The 27,785-nt window shown below is 40.2% G+C and overlaps 1 protein-coding gene across 7 annotated transcripts in view; it reads right to left on the bottom strand.

Moving 5' to 3' along the window:
- WDFY3 (WD repeat and FYVE domain containing 3) overlaps positions 1-27,785 on the bottom strand; it is a 187,167-nt gene that overhangs the window by 96,692 nt on the left and 62,690 nt on the right. For all 7 annotated transcript variants that reach the window (XR_012623209.1, XM_074823816.1, XM_074823815.1 and 4 more), the window contains 7 exons: positions 23,063-23,186; positions 14,096-14,205; positions 12,931-13,092; positions 10,875-11,067; positions 7,297-7,483; positions 4,279-4,445; positions 952-1,419 (listed from right to left, as the gene is read on the bottom strand). Coding sequence is in view for 6 of the 7 variants with exons in the window: in XM_074823816.1 (XP_074679917.1) it covers positions 952-1,419; positions 4,279-4,445; positions 7,297-7,483; positions 10,875-11,067; positions 12,931-13,092; positions 14,096-14,205; positions 23,063-23,186 (1,411 nt within the window). In the remaining variant the exon portion in view is untranslated. The remainder of the gene's footprint in view (positions 1-951; positions 1,420-4,278; positions 4,446-7,296; positions 7,484-10,874; positions 11,068-12,930; positions 13,093-14,095; positions 14,206-23,062; positions 23,187-27,785) is intronic.

Below are 27,785 nucleotides of genomic sequence, written 5' to 3'. Positions count from 1 at the left end.
ACAGAGTAACACTCCAGAAAAAAACCCTTTTTTTTCAAATGGCTCTAATAAGAAGCAAGGCACATAGCATGTGCATGTGCACCCAGATAGCACCCTAATCAGAGGACAGTTTGGTCTATTTATTTACAAGAATGTGATAAATGATGTGTTTTTCCATGAAGTTGCTGGCCACAAAGCTTTCTAACTCTAATTAGCTGCTACCGCTGACTAACGAAGCTTCAGACAATAAACCTAGGTGAAACGACCCACAATTATGATTAAAAAATGTCACTGACACACACTAACTTGATTGCAGTTTGAATAAGGAATGTAAAAAAAAATTCTGTGTGTGTATGTATGCAGATACAGCACTTGGAAGCACCTGCTTTGCAGGCTAAGCAGCTATGTAGCTTATCTCTGAGATGTTCAATTCTGGAGATGAGAGAACTCTTTTTAAATTTATCTTTTTTTTAAAAAAAAAAAACAGTCTTAGAAAAATGTAGACCCAACTTATAAAAAAGACTGCAAACTTGAATACATACTCCTGTTCAGAGCTCAGATATGCGCTCCACAGTATTTTTTCAAAGCTGGGGCTAAACACAATGAAATGCACAAGTACCCTTTGTGAGGAAGCGTAGAGATACTGTGTATTGCTCCTCCACTCGCCCTTTTCATGTTAAGTAACAAGCATTAAACAAACACATCAAAAAAAGATTTGAAAAGGAAAATATGAACTCCTACTATTTTGCATTCATACAGAATCCTTCATTAAAGCTTGCCTCAAGCTTCTCACGGGACGTTAAGAGAAAAGCAATTGCAATGAGCTTTTAAGATGGCACAGCAGCCCACGGCAGATCTCAGCCCTTGAGGTACTGTGTTCAGACTTTATTGTTCCTCCTCTTAAGTGCTAGCCTCCACCCGTTCCCAGCCACAAAAAGACATGTATTAGTAAAACAGAAGGGCACACACTACCTTGATCATTCAGTGCCTGAGTGGGATCTTTCAGAAGGGCTGCATATTTATGAAGAAGATTTACCATCACCTCCAGAAGTCCCACTTCCCTGAAGACATCCTTAAAGATGCAGTCATGACGGGTGAACTTAAGGAGTGTCTTCATGGCAATGATGCTACACTGAAAAGAAGTGCTGGATTTTAAAAGGATGCTCACACTGATCAGTTCTTTACAGGGTATGTAATTCAAGCTGAAGACAACGAATTCCAGCATCTCAAAGTATTTGGTCTGCACTTCTGGAAGTTTAGGAATTTTCTCTGCAAACTGAGACAATGTGTGCTGCGATTCCAAAATGAAGTAGTTGGCATTGTCCGCCATATAAATATTTGTGATGGCATCAAGGATGATTTGTGCTAGATAGTTGGTTTTTGCTCTCAAAAAAGCATTCTGGAGGACTGAAAATGCTTGAATATTCCTCACACTGTGACCTAAATCAGGAAATAAAAGTGGGATGGGAGGAAAAAGGAAAGAGAAATTTCTTAATCATCATAAACAATGAGCACACTTAATAATGATCTGTGCATTTTAATAAGCATGAATAAAATAACAGCGTATGTCACATGCAATACAATTTTTTATTAAAAATAACTCTTCAAAAAAGCCTCTGCACGATCACTTACATTGCAAATCCTACAATCTACTGGTCATTAAGATGGCATCTTCATCTTTAAAGGTGTTTACATAAGCAGCTAAATGAAAGATCATTTCTTTAAAATAGGTAAGTAAGCTGACCTACTGTTAAAATGTGCAACGGGACACAGCTCTAGAGACAAAACAAAGCCTGCCTGTCATCTACCCAGGCCACAAGAAAGCTCATTACAGCAACAGTAACGCTCTGTATTCCATAATGCAGAACACAACTCTGCAAGTATTTAGCAGGCTAAGTTTAGAGTAACAGCCATCCGTATCCCCTCACTCATCAGAGCAATAAGCAAACAAATCCCCGCCAAGCTGGGTTCAAAGCTAGACAAGATGCATGGCCTCCAAATTATCCTCTTGCTTCCCCTCTTTGGCGATCGCCTGCGAGAAGATGACAGCTATGTGTAGAGAAACTCCACAGGCCAGCGTAAGGTCAGCAGCTGCCTTCCTTCCATGGAGAGGCTGCTCCTTCTCAGGCCTGGATTAACTGGTGTGAACGACCATACCGCTATCACAAAGTGGCATGGGCCTGGCTTTGGTAATCAGGCCTGGGAATAAGAAAGCTTTGGAAAGGTCCCGTACTGTTAACGATTAGGGAATTAAAACAAAGGGAAATAGTTGTAGAGTATAAGGTAACTATAATACGAGCACACAAAGGCCTCACATCTTTAAAAGCTCTGTCAAATTTCTTCTAATAAGTATCTTCGAATTGAATAAAATCTCATTCATTTAGCCAAAGAATGCATCATTTATGAGTGCTCCCTGTAGCCCCCAGAATTTTCTATGGGTAGATATTATTCTTATTCTACTAAAAAGATGCCTCAAAGCCAACTTTTTAACCTTCTGTAGGAACAGTACACAGTGGATAAATCCCATGATACAGAAAACAACTAATGGCAAAAACAATTTAAAAAGATAAACAATCAAGAGTGAAAACTTGTAACACATTCTGAACGAAGCATTTAGGATGCTCTAACAATAAAATCTTATTTTCAAACAAGCTATAAGCAAACCATTAACCTGATTTACAAACCCTTTCATAAACAAAGAATCTTGATTTATTACACATGCTCTGCGGAATGCTACTCTCTTCATTGTTTATAAACTAAGTTGCCCAATTTAAAAGTAAATTCAATTATATCTTCATGTCCAGCCTCGCTACCTTCCCTGCCAGTATTTCTCCAGAAGGCAACAGGAAACTTCCTTGAAAACTGACACGGAACAATTTCACATACTGGAAGAATATTACTCTTACATTGTAAGTCACACTCACTTGTTTCTGAAAGGACATTTTTTTTACATGCTTTCTTTACAATGAAAAATGTTGAAAGGGGGATTTAGAGTTTATTAAATGTGACAGGAACATAGGTGGTGACAGATTATACTATTTATATTCTAATTTGGTATCAACAGTTGTTCCAGGCAATCAAGCAGATTAATCTTTGATTATTACGAGGACCCCTGAAGAAACCAAATCTTAACCAGCTCTTCAGAGTTCAAGAACTAATAGGATTTAAATAGAAGCAATTAAGAAAATGAGCTAATATGGTCTTCATAAAAAGACAACTTGCCAACGTAATAAAAAGCAGGTAAAAGGAACTGAGAGATATCGTGACAAATACCAGAAAATTAAATAAAAGAATTAATTTGGAGATTGCAATAGGCCATGGTTCTCTCATGCTATTGTAACGGAAAAGCTGATTAACTTAAGCAAAAATTAATATGTTATTATCAAAACATGGAGAAATTAAGCTCTGAGTGTGACTACCACCTTCTTTCTCAATTTAGTGCAAAGGGAAACAATTCCCATGAACAATGAACTCTCTCAATACCAGAAAAAGGAAGTCATTGTCCAAGGAACCTAGATATACAAGAGAAACAGGGAAAGTAAATCCATTAGCCTACAAATCTATAAATGCAACCCTATCACAAAAATTTTTCTTGTATCCCTGGTATTACTAAATACCATAAAATGCCCAAGTAACAAACTAGCTCCACGGTTACTATTAAATTCCAAACTCCTTAGTTACATACAAGACTTAGTAGAAATTTAAGTTTACACACAGGATGCAAAAAATAAGGGGTTTTTTATAAAACACTTTCTCCCCTTAGACTTCCTCAACCTTATCTCCGTATCATAATTGACTGCGATTGCAAACACACCACAGATTTCACCACTCCTTGAACACTGGTGATGAAACAAGAGATTTCAGCTTACAAATTACACTTGCCCAAGCTGACAAAAGCCAACAGAAAGCAAATTTGGGGGGGGGGGGGGTGTGGAAAAAGTCAAACCAGCACATCAGCCTTTCATATCAGTTTAGTAAGAGCAGCTTAAAACACCGTAAGCCAGATCAGCGAATCTCTCCATTACAATAATCTCTTAAAATGTCCACATAGAAACTGTCAGCTTTGCAGTGAAAGACCTTAGATTCAGCCTTTAGTCCTCAAAGACTAAACTTCCTTCTTTGGGTACCAACCCCAAAATAGAAACGCTGAGATCACAGAACTAAGTTCTTATAATCTTAGTAAAAGAACCTAGACTCAGCTGTAAATGGTTTGTGTAGTATACAGCTTCTCTGTATTTTGTTGTTTACATTTAAAACAAACAAACAAAAAAACAAGAGGGAGAAAGAATGCAGACTCACCTTTGCCTGCAGGCTGTGGGACTGCAAATCCAGGCAGTAGGAAAGGTACTCCGGTGGTAACACCAGCTGGCTTTAATTCATTGACACCGTACGTTGTTAAGGAAGTTATCAAATTAACCAAGTCCTTCAAAGCATCCTTAGATTCAGCCTCTTTTGCCTGTTCTAATCTAAAGAAAACACAATAGATCAAGTTAGCAGCCCTAGTTTACTTCAACTCAAATCACTTTAATAAGATATCTCTTCCATTTTACTCTATTAATTTAGAGGCCACAATTCTACTGCCCTGTTCCTGCAGTATTTTATACATTCTCTGTTCATATTTCATACCATTAAGTCAGTCAAACATTATTGGATTTATGAGAGCATACATTTATTTGCCATAGAACTTCACCTCATAAATCTTTCTTTGAACTCAGTCTGCTGAAAATCAGCACAGACACGAAAATTACTTTTGAAATCCTCTTACAAACATAAAGTTATTGGATAGGAAAATACCTATACAGTTTAAATTAAATAAATCCATAATTAACTTGCTAGATTATATCTGCCACTTTAAGAGTTAATATTTTATGCTATTGAAATGGTATCTTAGTAGAACCTTAATACTTAGAAGCACAGGATGAAGCATCTTCATTAGAACTACAGACCTTTGAATGCAAGAGGATGGAAATTCCAACATTCCATTCCAACCATTGTTTCCTGCCAGCAACACACCATCAGATCAAACCCTAAAAACTGACTCTGAACCCCAGAACAATCCTCATTTTCCTTTTACCTCACCAAAAATTAAACCACATTTAATTACTTTCTAAGTCTACAGTCTCTATAGATCTCGGGAGGAAGCTGGGGACCACAATCACCTATTCGCTCACACAATATGAGCTATATTTTTCTTCTTGCTGACAAGTGACCATGGGAGCCCTCAGAAGCAGCTCGTTCTGCATCCTCCATCTTCTTCTCAGTCAGATATGTGGCTGAACCTCCTTCAAACAGCCGTTACAGAAGCACTTAGCTCTCCTACTGCCATTCTACTAACCCTCCACACGCCCTACCCTTCCACGTCATCGAGATGAAATTACATACTTTGGTCCTCACGGACCTCCTGCATTAAGTCACCTTCTCCACATATCCATCTGCATTACCAGCTCCAAAGCCTTTCTTCTCTGCAGCCTGACATCCAGTGTCCAGATTTCATACCCCCACAGGACAGTCGTCTTCACAATAGTGCCACAGAGCTGAACTCTGTAGGTTTGAGCCAAAATATTTCCAGGAAAAACACGTTACTGTTGTTCACCACTGACCAATACATAGGCTTGTCCAAGACGATAATTTTTTGAAAGAAACTATGTTTTGATTTGAAGATCAAATAAACTAAATCTTACAAGAAACAGCAAGAGATACAGTCATCAAAACAACAGTTGTATTTTCAACCATCTTACATCTCTTCTACAATACACTAATCGCTAACAAACACACCACAAGTTGATGTGCACTGTTCACCTTATCCCAGGCGTTTCTGCAAGAATCTTAGCATGTTTTCTAGAGCCACACCGGGAAGAAGTCAGGATAATGTACACTTTTAACCTTTACTGATGTCAACTGAAGAACCCAGGTGCTCTCCTTCTCCAATCCGACATGCAAACCTCTAGTCTTCCTATACCTCTGTCAGGGTTCCCCCACTCTTTGATTTAAAGGATGAGCAAGCTCAGAAGAGACTTTGTTTAAAACACTTGATCTACAGAGGACCATTTTTGTACCTGAAAATGAAATCACTAGTGACAGCATGTTCCCCTCAAATTCCAGTTTCTGGAAAAACGCTAGGTTTGAATTACACTGCTTTGGATTAATGGGTTAGTAAATATATTCAAAACCACCATTTATACTACAAGAACAGTAACAATTCCTTAACATGTTTCAGCTTTTGTGACACCAAAGATAATTTATGAATAATTTTAACTGTGATTAAGAATTTCAAATGCTGTCTATGTCTGGCATTCATTTAAAAAAGCCAACCAAACAAAAAACCCCAAAACATACTATGTAGTAGAAAATTCATTTCAAATATTTGGGTGCCAAAACCTAGCATCCTAGCACCCAAAATGAATGGCTTGAAACAGGGAGGTAACAACATTAACACTTCTCATTAAGGTCATTACAGCACTGTTCCTGAGCATCTTTGACCTGAGTATACTTCGTAAGGTGTACACTCATAAGACATAATTCCCCAGTTTCTGTCATGGATTTGTAAAAGACATACATATTTCAACAGCTAAGCATGCTTCTTCAGAACTTCATATCCAAACAAAGCAACACAGACTGACCATAAATTTTACACAAATAATGCAGCAGACACTAATTTGCTGACTGAGAAAGAAAAGAATGAAGTTTCTTTCACGGAAAGAAATATAAACATGGATGGATCATACATCCAAGTTTTGCTTGAGCAGGCATTTTCATTACCATGTTTTGTGATGCATTAGCAGGTTAGCAGTACCTTTAATGAAAATTACAAATTAAAAAAACATCAAACATATATAGACTGATTCCCTTCGTAACATGAGGGTTCTCTCCAGCACTCTGGTATTAAGAGTTTACGTACAAAGATGTCTCTTCAATGCTAAGTAGCATGTCTTCAATACTTAATAGCATGCACCACAATTATGTACATGATTTTTCATTACAAAAGTATGCTAAACCAAAACCAAACCAAACCCCCAAATCAGTCAAAATTTTATTTTCTGAGTTCTTTCTAAATTTTTTGTAATGGTTGTTTTTAGGCAGCTGCTTTCTTAGCACATACAGAAACATTCAGTAATAAACCAGTACCGATGAACAGAAAGTTAAACCATGTAGTTTCATAAAGAGAGAGAAGCACGTAATTTCATGTTTTGGTCCTAATAGCTTCATTTCATAAGCACCAATAATCACTTATTTGTTCAAATCTATTCTTTATTAAGAAATCTTTTCAGAAAAATGTTGCAGTGATCTGTCTGCGTTCCTTCAAGCACTTTTGCATACCTGAGGAGGAGGTCACAGAGGAAGTTGTATCCTTGCCATATCCTAAAATCATCCAACAACGTCTGGGATACATCACTGGAGTCTTTGAGAAAACAAGAAAGTCCAGCAAACATCTCAACTATTTCTAGGGGAGAAAGGTCATCAGACTGCTGCATGTTCTGAACACACGTGGACAAACATTCCTTTTCTGAAAAGAATTGCAATTAAGAAATTTAGGATTTTACTGACCATTTTATCATGGCAAGAAGCATAACTAGTACAAGAATCATAGCAGTCAGGTAAGTGTTAGTTAACTATCTCTTATCGCATAACATTTAATATCACAGAGCACTTGAAGACAAGTAGCCTTTGGACCTGAACCCTAACTCCTTTTTGCCAACTTGTAGACAAATACTGTTTTTTCACGTAAAAAGTTTGACCTCATAACTCAGCAGAATAAAAAGACAAATACAGCAACTGTAAATAATTCTAAAACATCTTTTTCTTTTAAAACAAAAAGTTATACAAAGCACCGACTTAAACTGTTACTGATGCTAGGTAAAACCCTACACATAACCCTTTACACCACGTCATATTATTGCTACTCTGGTTAGCATTTCTTTGGCTGGCATATTTGCTTGCCCAATAAATCTTGATCAAGGAGAGACAGCTTCTCTCATTCCGCATACCTCTCACACGCCATCGGTTCACTGGTCAGCTGCAAAAAGCTTTCCCAAATCTGTAGTCAGATTTTAGGTTGCACTCCTGTTTTAAAGATGCTCCCTTCAATTATCTGCTATTTTAACTTCGCAGCGTGCACGAGACAAGTGCAAATCTTTCTAGCTAGACTGGTAACAAAATTTCCCAGAGATCAAATCAAAGCATGAGACAAAGGATGCTCCTTTGCATATGATAAAACATGTTAACGTTTTTCCTGAATGTGAGATGAGCCTCTTGACAGACGTTATCTCTTAAGTCAGGTTCATTTTTTTTATCAACAAGCAAGAGGGAATGACAACTTTTAAATATTTTATTTCACTTTTTAAAGAACGTAAAACATGTTTTGATACACCAGCCTCACTCCTTTGTGGATCAAGCCCGTAGAGAAGCGATAGTGGTAGGAGCTGCAATATGCCACATGACACAGTCAAAACTCAACTATTTTCTTTGTTACACTTCATAACATCTTCACATATACATATACACCTTCTACACTCATCGAAAACCCACCAGAAAGCTGTTACAGATGCATGCCAAATACCTATCACCTTTTAAGTCCTATTTAACTGATGACTATTCTGTGCTTCCAAGTGATACTGTACAGTCACATCTTTCTAACTGGAACTGGAAACACACTGCTAGCACAAGAGAAAACACAGACTGAAATTTTCTGTGAAGTATATGGGAGCAGGATGACATATTTCATAAACTCAAAATGGTTTTGTGGAGCCTTGTAACTACTTGCTTTCCAGGGTATGAGGAAGCTGTGGATTTCTTTTTTTCCAGTAGGTGTACACTGCTAAAATGTATGATAATGATGTTAGTTCATTTCAGCAGTTGTTCCAATTTAAAAATTACAAATGCTTTTATGTGATCCTTCAGTCTAAAAGCCCTAAATGTAATATTAGAAACATATATTCTACCAAATTTCCTACCTCAAATCCTATATAACTAAACACCCATTGAGTTTTAAAATAATGCAACATGAGTATTTCATATGCAAAGCTGCTCTCAGGTAATATCCTCTCCAACACTGGTTCTCATCTCTCTTTCCTCTCACAGATTTTTTGTCATGAACTACCTTGGCAGCTGCCCTTGCTAAGCAGACCGCAACCAGTTCCTTGTAAAGTTGCACAGTGAATAAAGTACTTCTTATATTAACTATCAAAATCCATAACCAGCTACAGAAATACCCCTGTGTGCTACAGTTGCCATGCCTGAAACAGTTAGGATGCTATTTGTCTCAAAAAAGGACAGGAGAGAAAATGGAATGATTCTGGCTGCTTCAGTCATGTGGTGGCTCACAGGCTGGATTAAGCCCACAAGATGATTTTATTTTGGCCTTCAGGATACACAAAACCTTCAATCTGTAAGCTGAATGGCAAGGTGGGGAAGCCAAGGGCCCGGCAGAAGAAACACAGGCTGGATGATCAGTCCACCATCTACTCACTCGGCCAACAGGAAAAACATAGGGGCTGCAAACTCATCCAGCAGCATCCCAAGATCTCTGCACCTGGTTGTGACACAGGCTTTAAGCTTTCTGGGAGTACCAGTACTGAGAGACCGTCTCCTTCGGGCACAGGTGTGGGGGTCTCAGCCAAATGCAGGAGAGTCTCCCCGGGCCAGGCCCTAGAGGCAACATCCTTGGGTTGGGGACCCCGCAGGGAAGCTGGGCTGGACCACAGGGAAGGAAGCCAGTTGGCTGTCCCATCACTCAGCACCTGGAGGTTTGCACTCAAATGTTTCTGTGCCCACACACCATGGTCCCTCGAGTATTTCCTAGCACCTGTATCACAAAGGTTTTGCTGTTATCAGAGCATGCCACCCCCAGTGTCCTGGATAATGGAGAGCACATGGCAAATCAGTGGTGGGTATAACAGTCTCACCCAGCCTCTTCCCACAAAAACAAGATCACAGAATCACAGAATCATTTCAGTTGGAAAAGACCTTGAAGATCATCCAGTCCAACCATGAACCTCACACTGACCGTTCCCAACTCCACCAGATCCCTCAGCGCTGGGTCAACCCGACTCTTCAACCCCTCCAGGGATGGGGACTCCCCCCCTGCCCTGGGCAGCCCATTCCAACGCCCAACAACCCCTTCTGCAAAGAAATACTTCCTAAGAGCCAGTCTAACCCTGCCCTGGTGCAGCTTGAGGCCATTCCCTCTTGTCCTGGCGCTTGTTCCTTGGGTCAAGAGACTCATTCCCATGAAGATGTCAGGGAGAAAGAATCTTCTGCCAGCTTACCCAAATTAGCTCTCCCTGGTTTGTGTAATGCACTACTACTTACTACTTACACAGGGAAGCAGCTTTCATGGGCTTCTAACAGCTCAAACTGCATCAGCAGAACACACAGAGCTGGTTTCTCTTCCTGCGGCTTCCTCGGATGGCTCTAAACTTTTACTGTCAGCTTGAGCAGTACCCAGACAAGCAGCTGTAAACAGGGCACTGCTAGCTTGCCTCGCACCTCTACAAGGAGCCAGTTTAAATGCAGAACTGAAAACAACTAACTCCCATTAAGAATTATGCTCACAGCAAAAATGACAAACTTCTGCATCTTTCCAGTGAGTATTTTTCAATAGAGGCAGTTACTGAAGTTACCAAAAGCCTTTCCTTTTGCTCATCATAAACTGTACACCAAAACACGAGGGGATACTCTATCCCCCAATGTTAAATTGAAATGTGGATGAGGCAGACTCAGGACAAAACACAAGCGCTCTGAAATTTTACCTGTATGTAAACACTTTCACATGCAAACAAAAAGCCAGCCTGGAAGCTTTCCCTGATCTATTATTTTCATGCCTATTTCCTAACTAAGAAAACTATGAAAGAAGAACAGAATAAAACCAATAAATAATATTGGATAAAGACACGTACCATGAATGTATTTGACTACATTGACACTAAGGCCATGACGCGATATGGTCATCAGTACTTCCCCTGCACTCTTCCTCCAAGGCAGGTTATAGGGAGGGCACCATGAGGTTATTGCACTGAATAGAAGCTGGAGATCATCCTTTTGAGCCAGTTCTTCCGCCGGGGACACAAAACTGCACAATTTTACTAGGATCTGAAATAATAAGTCATTAAACATCTAGCGTTAATACCCTGATCATTGCTATTTTTACCTAGACTTAGTAAAAGGCAAAACAGTCTTGCATTTAGCATAGACATTAAAAAAAGTAACACGCTGTTTTCTCTTTGTGGGTTGTTTCTGTAATTTGAAGATAAAGTTATTCAACACATGGTTATTTCAAGTCTCAGTTCAGTTTGAAATGACTAGCAAAAGATTAGCAGCAGAGTTTAAGTCTCTTAGGCTGACACAGCATACTTGTATGGATACCAGGTTATTCCATTCCTGAAGAATCTGCTAGTTACCTAATTTACAGGTCGAAATGCTGCAGTGGGGCAGAGGGTCTGCCAAGCAAACCGTTATATCTCTTCCTAATGCAGGAAGAAGGCTATCAATGGGGTGTTGGCAGAGCAGCATCCATAACATCTTGGCCAAATGAAAACAGGGTGGCAGGAAAGGCTACAGCAACATATATGGATAACTGGCACCTGGATCTGAATTTTCAGGTTACCATAAGCAAGACAAAATGCAGCCATGCAACCAAAGTTACTACATTGCACTCCCTTTTCTGCATGTCCGTTTTGTGTCTTGTACAGGAAAAGCCGACGCTGCCTCTCAGAAAATTGGAGGAAAACTTTGCAAGGCTGCGTCCGGAAGAGGAGATTTGGAAGCTATCTGAAATCTCACTCATTCCAGACAGCTCATTGGAGAGCACCACTTCATGGCTCTTGAAGAGGGACAGAAGAGAGTTGAGCAGTAGTATATTGGGGAGGACCCTATGTGGTAACATTGATAATTTATTAACTCTGCTGACTGAAACACAGCAAAGCAATTTCTAAAACACAGCTCAGAACACATCATGATTTCTGCTCTGGAAGACAGCCAGTAGTATTAAGAAGAACATACCCATTTGCCTCTTTTTTTTTTTTTTTTTTTTTTTTTTTTTTAATACTACTGGCTGTCTTCCAGAACAGAAATCATGATGTGTTCTGAGCTATGCCCTGTTACTGGGCAGACACTGGGGCTAATTGTGGAAATAAGGTTAATCTTTATTTCTGTGGTGCAGGTACCAAAATGTCTCTCAAATGTTATACTTACAAATCTTAGCACTGCCTTCAAATCCCTGAAGGATGTGATTGCTGCTAGACCCATATGGTTTTGCATACATGGCTACAATAACCCTACAGAGAGATGCATCCAATTTGCACGTGGAAACTGGCAGTATGACCACTGACCCTTTCTAACAGTAACTGTCAGCTCCTTCTAAAAGTTTCATCAGGAGAACGTATGGGAATTTCTTTGCAAGATCTCCAACTGAAACTTCAGAAAGCAGGAGCAAATCAGTTGGAGTCCCTGGTCTCCCTAGGAATTCTGGGGGATAATTGTAATAGTAACTGCAAGCTCAGATGGTTCCCATATTTAAATTATTAGTTTCCATATTCATGGTTTATTTCCATAATTAAAGGGAAAATAGCGTATGCTAAGTTAACTCATAGATTATTATCAATACTAATGGTTTTTACTATGTCTACTTGAATCAGTAATGGTCAAAGATACCAAAGACTAGGACCAGTTAGATTAAAACAGAGTAACAGTCAACATGTTGCTCCTTTTAAGCAGCTGCATGGAGCAGTTGCATGCATTTTTGTTGAGGAGATATTTGCCAAGGACAAAAACCACAGGGAGAGTGGAAATTTAACCTCAACTGTGCTTGCAGGACAATCCGTCTTACTCTGAGCCATCAGTTTGTGAAGAATCAAGAAAGAGCAAAACCTGGTTCAAGTGAGAAGTTTCTGGACTTTTCTCACATGAAGCATTTCCATTTCTCTGGAATTCCATGACCTATTTTACCTTTCTTACCTGTACAAAGACTTTCTGTAGTAGCGCTCGGCGCTCTGCGAGAGGTAGTTCATTCTGTGCTCCTCCAACTACCTCAGGCACATGTGGAAGGTCAAAAAACAGATACAGACATTTAACAAGTGTGGAAGGCACTGACATTGTAGTCATGCAGTCCACAGTTTTCTGAGGAAAAAGAAAACAGAGCAAAAACACAGTTCAGCATATTACTATATGCAAAAAGTCACGCTCCTATAATGCAGTTGACTCAAATGCTGGTTCTTGGTGAGGTGTCCACACAGCAGTACAGATTCACCATCTATTCTTGAACGCCTACCTAAACAGTAGCCTTAAAAATGGGATCATAATTTATTTACATGACAACAGCTTTTAACAGCCACAGTTCGGAGCAGTCACTGCACGAGACAGAAACAAAAACTGACAGTCTCTGCCAACAGCTTACAAGTTAATTACAAGACCTTCAGCCAAGCCCTCATTAGCTATCTATTCTTTGTAGCAGTAGAAATGGGAGTGGGAAGAGGGCTTTTCAATTTATGCTCTCACTTGGCAAGAAGGTATAAGCAGGCATGAGGAGCAAGGTAGTAAAAACAAGAAAGCATCAGTGGGAAGAAAAGGCAAACTGGGTGGAGGGTGGTGACATACTAAACAGAGAGAAGATGATGTGCTGAATTCTAAAGGCAGATTAGAGCAAAAAGAGCAAACCACGCAGCTGTCCAGAGATCAGCTCTCTGATGGAGGGCAGCATCAAAAGCAGAGGCAGTAAAGATTCCCGATACCACCCGCTCATCACTGCAGCTGCTGTTGCCCTCCTTGAATGGGGAGCCCAAGTTCAAAGCCTGAGTGATTTAGGTGCTGTACGTGACATGCATCTCACGGGGCACTGAGCAGCAGCATGCGAGAGAGGCCTTTGGGGAACAGTAAAATTTGTGTGTGTAATTCAAAAGAACATTACAAATTAAAGTTACAAAACAATGATTTTTTTAGGCAACTGAAACCACAAGGAGCTAAAGCAGAAGTTCTGTGGCAGTATAACAAAAAAAAGATCTTAACATATAAAGCAGAATACAGTTACAACATCCTTTAGTAAACATTCACGCAGTTCATTATTTTATTGCTTTTGTCTCTCCCACCCCACAATGTATTTTTAGACTTGCTGTTAAAGACTAACCTGTCCTGATGAAGCTAGTAAATTGATTGTGGTGAGCAGCATCCAACCTCTACTTGCTTCTTCACTTTGATTGACCTCCAGAAACTGGACTATGGCACGACTTGCAGCCTCTGTAGGGGGGGGCAGTTAAAAAAATGCACTAAGAATTCAGTCTGATAGTCTGCAGAAGGGAACATGTCCCCTCAGAAGTCCCGAGCGCTGAGCATGAATTCACCTCTGCAAGCACCACTTGCAAAAAAGGACTAGGCTTAGGCCTACACTCCCCAGACACAAATTCCAGTCTTCCACACGTACTTGGCTTTAACACGCTTTAGCAAGGCTGCAAAAAGTACATTTTTAGGTCATGCATCACCCTTTAAACCAGCACACAGACTTCAGTAACATGCAACAACTTTTGCTTGAGTATTTTTGCTTTATCAAATACAACATACTCTTCTCCAGAGACATGAAGACACCATCACTTAGTGCTCTCAGCAGGAAAAGCTGATATTCAGTTTATTTAAAAAAAAAAAGCCCACTGCACACTGCAACAGTACAGAGGATAATGGGAAAAGATCGGAGGGAAGGAGAGGTGCAGAAAGACAAAAGGAACAAAAAACAGGAACAAAAAGTAAAATTAAGACTAAAATCAGCAACTACTACATCCCCATCCTACATTTTTTGGAAAATGAAAACGCTAACAACTTATGGCTAATTCTTATGACCACTTCTGGGATCAGATGCTCTTGTGTATCAGTCAGAGCCAAAGATAAATATTCAGACTAGTAAACAAGTTATCAGCCTCAACAAGTAAATCAACAGAAAATGCAATCCTATTTCACTGCTGTCTGAATACACACTTATGTTAAGAAACCTATAATACCAGTCATGATGACTGCCCATTACCCCTAAGGGAAACCTATAACCATTTTTCATTAGTAACTGCATATCAGTCATCTTCAGTGCTTTTAGTGTCAACTAGGACAGAAAAGGAAGGTGCCTAATACTGCTTAAAAAAGGAACTAATGGCGGAATAAGTCAGCAACTGAGGAAAAATCCAATCTTGGTTTGTTTGCTTCATCTGCTGTCAAGATTCCCCAGCACATACCTGCGAAGGAGTTTGTTCTAAAGTAAACACATTTTATATGGCAAAGTACTTATCAAACTTCTAGCACTGACTACACTGAAAAGATAATTTTCTGGAGCACCAGCCTGTAAGCAGAGCTGGACTAGTAAACCTGCAAAGTAGATGATTCTAGAAGATGTCTACAGTAGTTTGCTTTACACTCCTACCATTAACTTTTCCCAAGAGATACTACCACCATACAGAGTCAAAGCCATCAGCCACTGGTGAATCCACGTAATAGAAGTCAAGAAACACTTTTATCAACAGGAAGACAACTGATAGATGAAGTGATTGCCCCCTTCTGCATAACACTCGTTAGATCACACACGGAATGCTGCATCCAGTTTCCATCCCAACGCAATACAAGGAAGACAATTATCAACAGGAATCACAGAATCATATGGGTTGGAAAAGCCCTTGAAGCTCCTCCAGTCCAACCATGAACCTCACACTGACCGTTCTCAACTCCACCAGATCCCTCAGCGCTGGGTCAACCCAACTCGTCAACCCCTCCAGGGATGGGGACTCCACCCCTGCCTTGGAGCTCAGCTGAAGGCCACCAAGATGTTTGGGGGTTGGAGCAGCAACCCTGTGAGAGGCTGAGGAACCAGGGCTTGCTCAGCTGGGAGAGGGGACAGCCTCAGGGGCACCCAGTAGCAGCCTCAGCGCCCGTGGTGGGGGGAGCTATCACTGGACTCTTTGCAGCACGGCATGGCGGGAGGACGAGAGACAACAGGCTTAAATCAAGAGAGGTTCAGACTGCATATATGGAGAAATTTCCTCCCATCCTAAGGACAGAGATGCACTGAAATGGGGCCCAGAGGGGCTGTGCTGTCTCCAGTCTTGGAGGTCTTCAAGACACAACAGGATCAGCTGGTTTGGCTGCGAGCAGGAGGTCAGACAAGAGACCTGTCCTATTCTACAATTTTCTCTCACACTGAAAAAGGTCTATTCGATATCTCACTCGTTACCCATGGATTGCACGTCACCCATGCTGGTGTCAGTTTCACTCCCTTCCAGTACAAGGAGGATGTATTTTTCTCTAAAGCCCAGAAACACTTTTATAGTCATAATCCTAGAAAAAATATAAAGAAAGAGGGAGATATTTAAGGTCAAAACCCGGATTTGGTTCATTTGTGCAATGGCTATTTTACTATGTTTTTGTTTTGCAGCCTTATTCCCGTAACAGGTTTTTGTTCAAATCACTGGCTTTCCCAATTCCGGTGCTGAAGTAAGGAGAAGCACCTACCAAATCCCTGCATGAAACTGACCAAGATAAAACAAAGCTTGAAATACCAAGGTGAAAGGTAAGGCAATTTTTAAAAGTCACACAAACAGAGACATACCACAACTCCCCAGCATGCTGACCTGAAGTACCTGGTGGGCACTTTCTTCTTCCAAAACCATTGACTGGATGGTTGGGTGTATGAGCAGACCATTTTAGAAAGCACAGCAGCCTTGCCACAGCCACAGATCCTATGCTAGAGGCACACACAAAATGCCAGAATTCCCGGAAAAAGCCCCTTTCCTAAATTCTGAGTGCCAAGCATGTCTAAAGCACACGCCGTTTCCACAGTGCCTCACCAGCCCAGCATTAGGTGCAATTTAATAGGCCTGTTCCCCTTCTCTTTGACCACAGAGCTGGGCAATCAGTCTCTGACTGTAAGCAGGTACGATTGGTACCACACAGGCTGTGCGCGGACTCCTTCGGGCATAGTCTCCAAAAGCCACCTATGGAACATGGGCTCTTTGAAGTCGTCTTTGAAAGTGAGACTCAGGGGTTAAGCAGATGCTCCTGAAAAAGTTGTCATGCTGCTGGCATCCTAAATGGCATAGCAGTTGAACACTATAAATAACAGTTTCAAAACTGTCAGTCTTAATTAAGCACTACCTAAAACACAGACAGCATTTTAAGTGCAGGAAGAAGTTCTCCTGTCATCTGCTCTGAGCAAATTTGATAGGACTATCATTTAAGATTAATTTCTATCATCAGCACTAATCTTAATTTATTTCTTGTACCTTTCCCCCGGTTTTGAAGTGCTCAAGTCATCTTTTTAATATAACATCCTCTACATGCCCCACCCAGATGTCCTTAGCCCTTCAGCTTCTGCAGAACAAACCATAAAATCTAGGATTGGGATATGCTAGCTAGTAAAACAGCAGAAGAGCAGAGAGGAAAACCTATAAAATATTATGTAAGTATTTATATCTTGACAACTGTGCAAGCATGTACGCATAAATATCACCACGATTATGTGGTTACATGTAGTCAGATTTTTCAGCATGGATTCAGTACGTATGGGATAGAGGCTTGGTAGAATAAAACACCAGAATTTGCCTCATACGTAAGAGATGCCATGGGTGCTTTGCATCCTGGACTTCAGAAAAGCAGCAGATGGAGAGCAATGGAATTAGACCCATTTGGATTGCTAGCAAAAAGCAGCACTGCATTACAAGCAACGTTATTGCCTATAGCAACAGCACTAAGGACTAATTCAGTATGTGAAGCTTTCAGTTAGATGCTCTAGTACGATGAACAGCATATAATAATGTCATCAGGCTTTTGTATAGTTTCTTCTTATCCTAGAGTGGAGTATTAGTGAAAAAATATCTGTGCATACGCCCAAGGGGGAGGTGGGCAGAGTGGGAGATATGGGTGGGTGCCCCAGGGGGGTGCTGGGGAGCAAGTTGAAGTCAGGCACCCCTTTTCTAATCAAGCCTTCAAGAAGTCTCTAGTACTTCTCATGGGAAATGCCTGGAAACACAGTCAGATACTTAAGAGTTAATATGAACCATTCCAACTGCCTAGATAGTGAGAGAGAAGTATCAGCCCAAACGAAAACTGGGATGGCAAAAAGTCTTCTTTCAATCATCAGGAACAGTGCAGTGCTGTCGTCACAAGCCACAGATATGAAGTAGCTGATGCCTTTGTAGTGTGCAGAAACGGAGAGCTGCTCATCCAAAGATAAACTCAACTGTGCCAGCATTTAGCCTCACTAACCCAGCTGAAAAAAAAGAAAAACGGGCTTTCTAGGATCTCTTGGAAGGGCACTACATTGCACTACACTTGCCTTGCATAAGATCTGGTAAAGAGCATCAAAACTAAATTGAAGGTTAATGAAAAGTAACAAGATATAGTAGTCGTTGATCAGAACCGCCTCCTGATGAGTAGCTGATAGGACACTGCTTCCCTTTCAGAGCATTTTCAGTAAATTCAAAACAGAATCACCTCGCAAAGCAAAGTCACCCACAGGACAGGAAAAACACATACGTGTAATGAAAAAAACAAGACATGTGCAGTCACAGCATGTAAGATCATTTCCAACATACTCTTTTTCTCAACAGAAGAAGTTAACTAACGTACCAAAAAAGTCTGAAAGGAGTCCCTAAGTCCACTTATTTTAGCAAGAAAGATCCTCAACTCCTCCAAGAGTAGACACCACAAAGTAACACTATCAGGAAAACTTCAGACTACAGTATGGGAGGAACCTGAAAGGCTACTTAGTAGTAGAAGATAAGAAGCTTCCTTTAACTGCCATCAGTAACTTATACAAAATGTGAGATAACAAATAACACTAACTCTTGTGTATTTAAGACAAACATAAAATTAGTTCTGCTGATGAGACAGAGGTAAACTGCAGTAAAAATGAACAATAAAAACAGAGTCTGCAGACCAATGGAATTTTAAAAAGAATAAAAGTAGTCATTGTCAGAGGCCAAATACAAACCACTTATGTGGTTTTCTGCAATGGTTAAACATTATGATGATGAATGTTTATCAATTTGGTCTCCCAAAGTGGTTTGAAGATGAGATAATGATAGTCTTTTAGCAGATCTGTTAAAGAAATGCCTGAAGAGATTAAAAGAATTTTCACTGGTGAAACAGTTTGAATAAATCGGTGAAATTAAGAGGGAGAGAAAGAAAGGGGGGGGGGGAAAAACCAAAAAACTCAGCCAAACAAAAAAAATGTGTAAAACCAAATCATCACAACATTCAGAGGTTATAAACAGTAACTGAAAACGTTGGTTTTGGAGGTAGAAGTGATTAGCTGAACAGTCTAGAGGTATGGTAAAATAAATTTAGCATTAAATAGTACATAATGAGACAAATACATACAGAGAACGTGGCAAATATGGAATGAAACGACTGAAATCAATGAAGCAAGACACAACTAAATTGATTTTAAAAGGTGCATAAAACAGTGATGTACACAGACTATTACACATGAGATCATAAAAAAAAAAATCCCCAATTTTGAAACTGACCTTGAAAGGAGGTTAAAATACTCCAGCCCTGTGATGAACTGTTTTTCTTTCTCATTCTTCAACTTTCTACGCTTCTGAAGAGTTTTCACGGATTTTCCCCACAACCCCTTATTCATATTCTGACTGGGGAAGGCCCTTCCACATTGCAGGATTTTCCATCACTAAGGGAATCATTCTGAACCTCCATGTGATATCAAATGTTTATATATTCTCATACATTAAATAACAGGAGCTGTCAGTATGTCATTTGGTGTGCTTGAGGTGCAGACAATGTAAGTTAGAAGCCAACTTCAGTAAACATGGAATAATCACTATAAGATATAAGGTTTCCACACCCTCAACTGCTGAAAATATGAAAAGCTGTTAAGAGTGAAAGAGAACGGTGTACTCTGTACTTGCCCTGTTTCTTGCTTTCTGTTTGTTAGTGAGCACCGCCAGGAACCCACCCCTCAGTTACGTGGGTTCACAGTTTGATGAGGGGAGGCCAGCTTTATGCACTTACCTTTAAGTTTGCAACGTGAACCTATTTCTCATGTATGAGGTACAGGTACTTACTGAAATAATAAACCAAAAGGCCCCAGGCTATTCAGCTCATGACACCTGTGGCACGGAGAGAGAAGCTCTCCTGCCTACCTGCACACCAGCCACCTCCACGGAGGGGACTTTGGGGACCACACTCCACCATCTGCCAGCCCGGCTAGACACCCTGAAACAATACCCAAGTCCTGCTGGCCGTACCAGAGGAATTGTCTGAACTAACCTACCCTGCTGTAAGCTTATCTTTGCAGTGGGTCAAAATTATGATGATGTGCCAAACACTCTAGGACAAGCAGTGGAAATATTTGCAAAATCACGGAGGAAAGAGTTGCATCCAGCATATGTGTTTTGAAAAATGAAATAAAAGTGTTGCTTCCCCTCCAGCAGCAACAGCCAACGTAGCCATTAGTAGCCAGATTTATTCCACCAAGATTCCAGCTCTCCCTGTCCCTTAAGAAGTCTTTTTCAGCCCTGAGCCAGATGCACTTGCTCCCAAAGAAAGGTTTATTTCAGAATTGAAACTACGCTTGAAATAGATGCTTGAACATATAGTTTAGCATAGTACCACCAAAACTTTTTGATCAATTCAGACACAAAACTGGATTTATTTGTGGAAAATTTGGCAGCTACAAATCTCAGATGTATACAGCTATCTCAACCACAGCCCTACCACCTTCAAAAACAGAATAGATACAGCAGCAAACCATGCACTAATCCTCACAGATACGGCTATTGCTGTCACCTGCAAACTGTCACTGTTGTACAGCAAAGACTGAGACATACAAGATAATTTAACTCGATCGTAACTGCTTCATTTTTCTTACTCCAAGGTTACATCCATACTAGAGAAATAAGTTGAAACTGTAGTTGAACATGTAACTACAACGGCAACGTTCAGAGACTACTTAAGATAGGGCACTGGCACAGCTACTACTGAATCATTAAATGCTGTTCTAGAGTAGTAGAAAACTACTACAATCTGCCAAGAATAACTGAGATATGCCTCCACGACGGCAGGCATTACTCACATAGCTATTAGCATAAATATTCAAAGGCCTGATGAAAAAAATTGCCCTGTGCTCCATTATGAGATGGGGAGCAGAGAGAACCAGCCAAAAAATCCCAACACACCAACAGGTAAGATTTAATCATATCACATTCCCAACTCTAAAATACTGCCAATGCATTTGTCTCTTATAGGTAGAAAGCAAGTTCTTGTAGAACTTCTTGCCTTTCGTTAACTATCTACAGTTGACTTTTGATAACATTTGTACAGAAAGCTTGTCTCTAACACAAGCTCAGCAATTTTGTTGACATTACACCATCAGGAATCTGTGCTGAACATTACCAGAGACACTTCCTGCATATAGTTGTTACTGAACTTTTTCACTTTTAAAAACATGCTAGGAGATATAATTATCTGTTAATAGCTATTAAGATAATGCTGTATCTTTTTGTTTGGTACACAAAAAGAATGGAAGTTTTTTTTTAAAAAAAGCAAGAACCTTCACAATCCATAGACACCATATTATTCCTTTAATATAAAGTATATTCTAAAAAGCCAAAAATTTCCATTATTGTTTTCAGTATTGCAGGAAACGTGTATCTAGCTCAAACAAAGAAGTCTGCAAACTATAAGTTTTAACAGCTTGTTAATTGGTCATTCTTGGAGAGCAAACTGCAACGTCCTGGTCCCACCAAGAGTCACAATGCAACTGCAGAACATGGACCTATCAGGCCTTCTTACATGAGGTCTGAAAAGTAATAGTAATCTTGGTAACTGAGGAAAAATGACTGTTTTAATAAAGACATTGGGGTTACATTAAAGCTTAGAAAGTACCAAACTGTCTTTTAAGTCATTGTGGTTAAGCTTCCAAGTGGGGTAGAAAACAAGAAAACCCCAAAACCCACCACCAACAAAAAAATCTGTCTCTGACTTGTGAGGTTTCAGGGATGACAACTGGATGATCTCGGAGCAACAAGCAGAGGTATGGCTTAAGTAATAAACACACAAAAATGGCCATTCTTAGCAGAATCCAACTGACTAGCAGGCATAACAGATGTTCCCCATAAAAAAGGTCAAATGAGCACCACCATTCTGCCAGCACGGCTGTTGGACATTCATTTCCCCTAAATAACCAAAGAAAAGACGTTTTGCGCCTGTTTACCCATAGGGAACAGGTTTTGTCTATGATATCTGTTTAGCCATCTGGAATGTTTCTCTGTTAGTCACTCTACTTAAAATGGAAAGAAATTGTAATTGGCACAGTTTGTGACTCCTGACTTCATGCGTAATAATTTGCACAGCCTTTTCCAGCCCGCTATTTCCTTATTTACCACTAAATCCAAACTGAGAAGCCAGTAGAGATCTTAAAATTATCTAGTAAACAAAAACTTGATACTTGTCAGAAGTGCTCCTCTACAGAAGAGGAAATCAAAGAGGAAAGCTAATGAAACATGCCTTCTTGGTACATTGTTCTCAGTTATGCAAATCCCAATATGTGATCAGCTTCTGACACATCCAGGGTTCAACAGAACCAAATCTCACCCTGACATTTAATAAACAGAGCAAAAGAGGGGTCCACTAACGTTTTTCTAGAGCTAGCGGTGTTGTTCCGAATGTGGGACTTGCTGTACTTTCACACCTTATTAGCTTCCAGGCCAACAGCTAATCTAAAATGCATGTTTTTGGAATGTTAACATATCCAAGGGACAAAACACACCACCAACACGCGCCTCAGGCAAGATAGAGCAGCTGTGCACATGCATATTTTTGGTCTCCTCCTACTAGCAGGTGATGCAACTTAGCTCACTCCTCTCTCTTTGATGTGTTATCAATTTGTGGAATTCAGTTTTCTCCATAACCCGGAGAGGAAAACTCTAGCCTCCTCCTCCTCTCTCTCTCAGCCCAAAGAAATGTAAGGCCACACGTTTTTGCTGTGAAGACTTCAATTTCTGAGCCTGCACAGCTGCTCTGGATGGTAGCTCATAGTATTCTGACTGATCTGAAATTCACGATGCACATCTCACAAAGCCCAAGCTTGTGCCCCATGCAATACCTGTGGACTTATTCGATGCTCTCCGTCGAATTTCAGTCACCATCAGTCGTGACACTTGAGTAGTAAACTGCAGGAGGTCAGAAAATTTTTCTGTCATTGTACTTGGAGGAGCATTTCCAAACACCTAAAACAAGAGAAAAACGGATGCATCAAAAAGTAATTCAGCTTACAAGGATCACTACGAACTACCACCTTCCTTTGCAAAGAAGGAGTATTACTATGGAGATTACACGTTTTTGTTTTCCTGCTGCAGTATTCATCACTGTACTGGTTTTCACAACGCATGCTCTAAGATATATTCATAGCTGAAATTAAGTCATCGTTCAGGGAGGCAGGATGTGACAAATGAAGAGGAAAATGGAAATCGCAAGTTTTCTTGCAAGATGAAAACCCCACAGAGCCCCGAAAGACTGAGATTGCACATAATGGGGTAAAGACGAGATACCAGAGCAAGTTCTCCAACAAGAGTTCTGCTTTTAGGACCGACTCCTTTACTATCTGCTGCACCTAAACATCCCACAGGGGTGAACAGCACGTACAGAACGATGTGTGTAAAATCTAGAAGGGACTAGGAAGTAGAACTGCCCTGTTAAACCTTCCCTCGATAAACTGACGATACCAGGAAGCCTTCCACGTTGCTCGCATTCCAAGGCCTTACTCTCCTCTCTTGAGATCCTCCTGAACACAACAGCAGTAGTTACTAGGGATTTTTTTTTTTTCATAAACTGTCACTTAAGCATTAATTTGGTTATTAAATCGTTTACTGAAACACATTTAACAGGGAGAAATGCATTAACTCTGCAGTATTGCACTAAACTATAGAACGTGACATTATCTCAAAATGGATTAGCTAGTTATTGAGGCAATCTACTTTTCATTCAAGACTGCACATAAAAACGAATCTCCATCCACACTTCTGATACAAACCTTGCAGTAAAACGGTCACAGTAAAACCACAACGTTCATTATCAAATAAAGCATGCAATCCAAATTCTGGTATCATCACTTGTGTCAGCGCTGAAAAAACAGAATAGCCTGCTAAACACCTGAAGTCTCAATACCTCTCTGCTCACTTACATTTTTCTCCCTCCCAGCTAACCTCCAGGAGTTTTCACCGATGAGCCAGGAAGCATAAAAGATTACAGTACTTTTCTAACAGAACTTTAGTTCAACATGTTATATTCACCTCTCAGAAAGAGGACACGATCTACAGCAGTACAACTGATTTGGACTCAACAGCTGCTTCACCCTCGTCTTCTTTCCCTGGGTGACCCAGTTACACCATTACAGGTGGGCTGCTGACATACTTGACTGAGGTAACTCTTACATCCAGGGACACCCAGCGAAATCTACAATATTACAGCCAACAAGGATGCAATATAATTGCGGTACCAACATACCTCAGAACCCCAAATTTACTGAAGAAAACTTAAAAGGCAGGAGACAGAATAACCTTTGTCTAAGTTTGACTTCTTACTCCCCTTAGTATCAATTGCTCTGGCACATTACAGAACAGTCAAAAATATTTTTCCTGTCTACTCGCATTGCAAAGTCATGATGAAACAGAGCCAGAAATACCAACGTTGAAATTGAACACTCAGTTTCCTTACAACAAAAATATTTTTCACCAAAAACACTTAAGCATTTCTCATACAGAAAGCAAACACCAGCCCAGACATTAAAGGCAGACAACTTTTTTCAACAGACCAAGAAAAACACCCCTCATTTGGATTACAGAGTACGCAACACTCCCAGTACTGACAATCCAAATTTCTCCAAACCTTTTACAAGACCTCCTTTTGCAGTTATCTCCATCAGCACCCAGTTCATCGAGAGCCTTTAACTTCCACAAAGCTGTAAGAAGGGAAGAGGGCCTCGAGGCTTGAGTGTTCACTGATATAACCTAAGCAAGATTCTCTAGACTAGAATGCATGTTGGCAGAGCATCTTGCCATCATTAACTGTTTAAAGTTCTCTCACTCAGACCAAGGGAAGAGGAAAAAAATCTAATAGCCCTGGTACCTGTCCTGAGCTTGCCTAGAGTTTTCAGCAGATCCCATGAAATGCAGAGAGCTCGCAGTTACAGTAAAAGGTTGACTGAGGTGAACTGGTTTTCAATTAGTTACCCCATAACCAAGTTTGCACTACGTAGAACAAAGCACCTGCATTGGATATTGATATACTCTTTGATTAATGGTGGAAGCAAAAAACAGGAATAGGATATGAAACATTTTACCAGTAAATCATCTTTTTAATAAGGAAAAGCAAGGCTCCTTCAAGAAAATGTAAACAATGTACCACTTATTCAAAACCAGCCTCTTCATCATTCCATGCACTTTCTCACATACTGCAAAAGCATTACTACTGCGCTGGTAGAGCGATGCTTCTGCGAACGCACTGAACTCTGAAAGGAGCCTTTTGAGTACTCTTCCAGAGGGCCAATCTTTTGTTAATTATGCACCGATTTAGCTTTTCATTACTATGTGATTCATCATTTCATAAGCCTCCCTGAACAATGAGGAAACAGAAATGGTCTGTAAACCCACTTGTTACCAGAACTAGCAAGATGTTTAAACTACAGCGTGTTTGAGACGTGCTGTATCTATAAAACCAAAGTTAAGAATGCTTTAGCTCTTCTGGATTTACTGATTAATAAACCTCAAAATATCAGGAAGAAAATGGAACTGCATTTCACACAAAACTTTGAATACCTCTGAAGAGAAGAAAAAAACAATCAAAACCCCAAAACTCATACACAGTTAAGCAAGAAAGCCTTGAAAGAGCTCCTGGATACTCTGGTTATTTAACTGGCTGCCTGTTGCTGGCCACTTGGACGCCCATGGGAAACAGACTTACCTTCCTCACTCTACATCTGTGCGTTCGGTAAAAATCATGCTTCTTCCAGAACTATTTCCTGGATTTCTCTCTCTCTCACACACACACACTCCCAGCTTCCAGCCAAACATATGCAGCTCCCACTTCCAAAAGCTCACAACTCTGTACCAGAGACATTCTGAAGTACACATCGAGGCGTGGTACAGAAGTCTTGATCTGAGCTCCATAATTTATTTGGGGTTTTCTCCTAACACAGACATCCCAATCTTGTAACAGATAATGCTTCCACGGTACACCATTATGGACTTTGCTTAAGGCAGTAACACAAAAAGTACTCAATCTCACTTAAACCTGTTCAATACAGATAACTACGTAAAGTAACTGAGGGATTCAGAGTCTGAATCTGAATCAAGTTATTAACTGATAGCTTAAAACCTTTGCAGCTAAGGACTATGTTTGAGAAACGAGGACATTTTTAAAAAGGGACTTCTAGCAATGTTTTAGCGTTTCCTGTCAGTAAAAGTAGCTCTCAGAGGAAAGTCATCTCAGCATTTCGAGTGAACAAAGATCTACCATATCTCTCACTGAAAATCTCATATAAGGCTCTTCGGAAAATGAAATATTTCTCCTGCTCTATTTTTTTATTCCAATCAATGTCAGAGTTTGTCTTACTCTGACTCGCAGAGTTACCAAGCTAGCCGGATGGCTCCAAAATAAGCTGTACAACAGACAGTTGATACTCCGGAAGACACAAAACTAGGTAAGCCAAGGAAGCCACAGCAAACTCATATTATGTAAGCCCCAAAAGAAGAAGGTGGCATTGATCAGGAACCTAAAAAGGTAAACTGTGGAAGCAGAAAGAAACAGACGACATCACAACTGCTCAGCCTCTTGAACGCAGGAAGAACACATTTATATGAAATGCAAGGAAAAAAATCCCCCTGTAATAGGGTCAGATGAGACCTGATTGACCAAGAGAAATTAGCTTTGTTTGTGCTACACTAACAGTTCATTGACGACTGATAATCATTATCAGGGACTGCAAGAAAGGAAGCGAAAGGGCACAAACAATACATGCTTCCCACAATGTGCCAGACTAAAAGTCAGATTTTACAGAGGCTGGAAACTGAAGTGACAACATCCAGCAACAGCCTGTATTTGTGGCAAGAAGGACAACTCCAAGAAGGTCACAGATTAAAAACTGCCAGAGTTTGAGAATACTGATGTGAAAACCAAACAAGGAAACAAGAGGAAAGAGGAAGAGACACAACCACAGGTAGGATCCAAAAGCAAAACATTCGGCCAGCACAGAAGAATACATGTCTTCAGTATCACATTCACCTCAGTAAAGAACAGAACAAAAGAATCGCTAGGATTTAAGGAAGGGGGAAGAGCCCATCCACAAAATTAGATGGACTCTGTAAAGAACAGAAAAGAGACATGGGGACCCTGGGGAAGGAAAAACCTATGATAAGGGAAAAACTGGAACCTAGAAGAAAAGAGTAGCCAACATGTATTTGTACAGATGGAAAGCGCAGAAACCATCAATCTTTTCACAAAATCTAAATGGTACCTGAGACTAGTTAGGCAAGAGCTGATTTTGACAGAGTAAGAAGAAAACTTGAGACTATTGATTCATTTTTCAGAATGCTTCAATACACGAGCTCAATACACGACAATGAGAGAGAAAAAATGGTGCAAAGACATAAGGCAACTACAACTAAGCTTCAACATAGTCAAGTGGAGGGACAGAGAATTAGGACAAAGGCAAACTGTGTAAAGGAGAAAAAAAAAATGTGTTAAGAAAGGGGGAAAAGAGAAAAGGGAAAAACCACAAATAAATTTAATTTTTTTTTCATCTCTGAAGTCTAATCGAAGTATTTCTTTAG

Source organism: Strix aluco, chromosome 4 (assembly GCF_031877795.1).
Source record: "Strix aluco isolate bStrAlu1 chromosome 4, bStrAlu1.hap1, whole genome shotgun sequence".
In the NCBI taxonomy this organism is placed as follows: Eukaryota; Metazoa; Chordata; class Aves; order Strigiformes; family Strigidae; genus Strix; species Strix aluco.
The sequence above is the reverse complement of the archived record's forward strand: the minus strand, read 5'-3'. Positions and strand labels throughout refer to the sequence as shown.